General features: G+C 30.7%; 1 protein-coding gene across 1 annotated transcript; it reads right to left on the reverse strand.

Annotated features, from left to right (window-relative positions):
• Positions 1-1,571, reverse strand: LOC120579956 (disease resistance protein RUN1-like). Its single transcript, XM_039832726.1, has 3 exons — positions 669-1,571; positions 334-552; positions 1-9 (listed from the first exon to the last, which is right to left on the reverse strand). The coding sequence occupies exons 1-3, from the start codon at positions 1,569-1,571 to the stop codon at positions 1-3; spliced, it is 1,131 nt and encodes a 376-aa protein (XP_039688660.1).
• Between the last annotated feature and the right edge of the window lie 1,897 nt (positions 1,572-3,468).

The following is a 3,468-nucleotide window of genomic DNA, read 5'->3' on the forward strand; positions in this document are numbered from 1 at the left end:
TCAAGCTTCCTGCATCCCCATGCATTTATGATTTCAAGTTTATTTAGGTTCCCAATCGAATCGTGAATTGCAATTAAATTATTACAATCTTGAAACGAGAATTGTTCTAAATTTGGAAGACCTAAGACATTGGGTATATGGGTTAAATATTGACAATTGTCCAATGTCAAGACTTTCATATCCTCAAACCTCTGCATAAACACAAAGAAGAAACAAACAAATAAATTAAAAATAAAACACTATACTCTCGTAATGATATTATTTTCTTGACAGAACAAAATCATTGTGAATTTATAAATATATACATTTAGAAAATGAAATTATTTCACTTGCCTTGCTGCCAATACAAGATGATAGAGACTCTGTAGAACATCCATTCAATTTCAATACTCTCAAACTGCTTGGAAGATACTTGGGATCTTTAGTAAAAGAGACATTTTTAATAATAAGTGTTTTGAGATTTGTCATCTTCTTGAAAGCCTTTCCATTCCAGTCTATTACCAGATCCATTGAGGGAGAATTCAGATATATCATCTCAATTTTACTTGTTCCCTTTTAACAGAAAAAAAAAAAAAAAAAAGAATCAACCACAATACAAATAAAATATTGAGAACATGTAAATGTAATTAAGGGTAAAATAAATATTTGTTCATAGATATCAATCTTACTTTGTTTTCCTGTAAAATTTGAATTATGTCACCACGACACCACAACCGACTACGCTTTTCAGGCTCTTTAGGTGATTCTTTCCGGACAATTTCTTTACCCATGACCTCTAGCAAGTCATGTAATGTCACTTCATTCAAAGTGTAACATTCACTAATTTTTATGAGAGACTTATCAACCAATCCTCCAATGTGGCTCTTTATGCAATAACCATAATGAAGTTTAAGTATCTCTTCGACTTTTGCCAATATACATCCTTTGAAGAAACAAGCAATATCCAAAAAGACACTTTGTTGTTCTTCGTCCAAAGCATCAAAGCTTACTTTAAGTATCTTTTGGATATCTTCGTTTGGAATTCTTTGATACTTATCTAATGTAGACTCACATTCTGAAATACTCTTTCCAAACAAGTTGGAACCCACTACTTCTATAGCTAATGGAAGGCCAGAAGCATACACGACTGCACGGTTTAAAATCTCTTCATAACTTGAAGGAACTTTATAACTTTTAAAAGCCATCCACCTCAACAATTCAAGAGCATTTTCCCTAGACATCCCTTTTACTTCATGCATAATTTCTATCTCATGAGAAGATAGGCAAGAGCTTTGTACCTTATCGGGTAGTCCACCCTTGGATCCTTTGTACTCCAACTCCACTGCTTTGGTGGCACACTCGTCCAGGATATCATCAAGGACGTAGGCAGCATCTTTAAGCTTAAGCAACCAATCCTTGATAGCTTTGTTAGTAAATTGTTTCTCCTCAGTATCTTCAAGTGTAGCTTTGATTGTAGTGAGCATGCTTGAAAAACTTTTGAAGTCTTTTTCAAAACCAAGAAGTAGGCCAAGCTCCTTCTGAACGAGTGAGCTCAAATTATCAAGGACAAGTTCAAGCACAGCTTCAGCCATCTTCTAGGTTTACTCGCAAAATTAAAGAACAGGTTTGTTTGTATGACTGAGAAATGTAGTGTGGTAGTATAAAGCAAGAAGATTAACAATAAGGATTGTTAAGTGAAGTGTTAGAAAAAGTTATGCGTCAACATGTGAAGTCAACAATGAATGATCTTTATGGAAGTTTTGTGGAAACAATCAAATGAAATTGACAGTCCCACCACCAATAATGCTCTCTGGATTTTTACTTAATAGCTGCTGAAGTTTCTTCTATATGGAAATAAAAATGTTAGGTGAGAAAATAAAAATCTTCACCACTGTAGGTCATAACCAGTTGAATTGCTTTGTAAGAGTTTTGCTTGCTTAACCATTGCTCCGGGCCAAGTTTAACATTCTCCTTAATGCTCCGGGTCGTAACTCTTCAATCCCGTAAAAAATAGTAAAATGTAATTTAAGTTATTAGTTTTTTTTATTGGAAATTAGTTATTACCATTTATAGTTGTGAAGTTTGGGTACTTCATGATGCACTCAGAAGCAGCTAGAGAGCGCTAAACCTAGATTGAAAAGAAAAAAGTTTGCATGCGACAAACTTGTAAAAATAGGGTTGCAGAATCCACCAGAAATTGAGAAAACTCTATAAAATATTATTGAATGACTCTATAAAATATAAAATATTATTGAATGAATAAAAGTTTCTTCTTAGACTATAACTGTTAATAAATGGGAAAATAATAAAACCCTAATGGGCTGAAAATCCAAAATAGAACATAAAAATAGACATTATTAAAATTGGCCTAAAATAATAAATTACTAAGGCTTTGTTTGAGAGTTTTGAGGGGAAGGAAAGGAAAGGCTAAGGAGGGGAAGGAAAGGAAAGGGAGGGAAGGGAGAAAGGAGGGAAAACCTTCCCCTTGTTTGGGAGTTAAAACACTCCACCAAAGAAAGGAGATGAATGACTTATGTTATAATTTTACTATTTTACCCTTTTTTCTCTTAAAATTAATACAATGTGTTCTAGTTTGTAATTTATCTTCTAATTTATTCAAAAGAGCTTATCTCATTAAAAATAAATTATTTATAGAATAAAAAAAAATTATTACAATCACTTTATAAAAAACAACTTATTTATACAAAACAACTTATTACGGTCTCTTTTTTTAAAAATAGCTTATCTCGTGAAAAACAAATTATTACTATCTTTTTTTTTAGAAACAACTTATTCAAAACAACTTATTTATGCAAAACAACTTATTACAATCTCTTTTTTCAAAAACAGCTTATTCAAAACAACTTATTTATATAAAACGGCTTATTACGACATTTTCAAAAACAACTTATTCAAAATAGCTTATTTCTACAAAATAGCTTTTTACGACCTCATTTTAATAAACAACTTATTCAAAACAACCTATTTATGCAAAACAGCTTATTACAACCTCTTTTAAAAAAACAACTTACTCAAAAGAGCTTATTTATGCAAAACAGCTTATTACGACATCTTTTTCAAAAACAGCTTATTCAAAACAGCTTATTACGACCTCTTTTCAAAAACAACTTATTTATACAAAACAACTTATTACGATCTCTTTTTCAAAAACAGCTTATTCAAAACATATTATTTATGAAAAACAGCTTATTCAAAATAACTTATTTATGCAAAACAACTTATTATGATATGTTTTGAATAAGTTGTTTTTGAAAAAGAGGTCGTAATAAGTTGTTCTGAATAAGCTGTTTTTGAAAAAGAGATCGTAATAAGCTGTTTTGCATCAATAAGGTGTTTTTCTAAAAGAGGTCGTGATAAGTTGTTTTACATAAATAAGTTGTTTTTGAAAATGAGGTCGTAATAAGTTGTTTTGCATAAATAAGCTGTTTTTGAAAAAGATGATGTAATAAGTTTTTTTTTTATTTTTAT

Source organism: Medicago truncatula, chromosome 4 (assembly GCF_003473485.1).
Source record: "Medicago truncatula cultivar Jemalong A17 chromosome 4, MtrunA17r5.0-ANR, whole genome shotgun sequence".
Classification (NCBI taxonomy): Eukaryota; Viridiplantae; Streptophyta; class Magnoliopsida; order Fabales; family Fabaceae; genus Medicago; species Medicago truncatula.

What these genes read in the sequence shown, in the direction of transcription:
- LOC120579956 (XM_039832726.1), bottom strand. Translation starts at nt 1,571, where the DNA reads ATGGCTGAAGCTGTGCTTGAACTTGTCCTTGATAATTTGAGCTCACTC. An exon ending in AAATTTTACAGGAAAACAAA is followed by an intron (nt 553 to 668) that starts GTAAGATTGATA and finishes TTCTGTTAAAAG; the next exon opens with GGAACAAGTAAAATTGAGAT.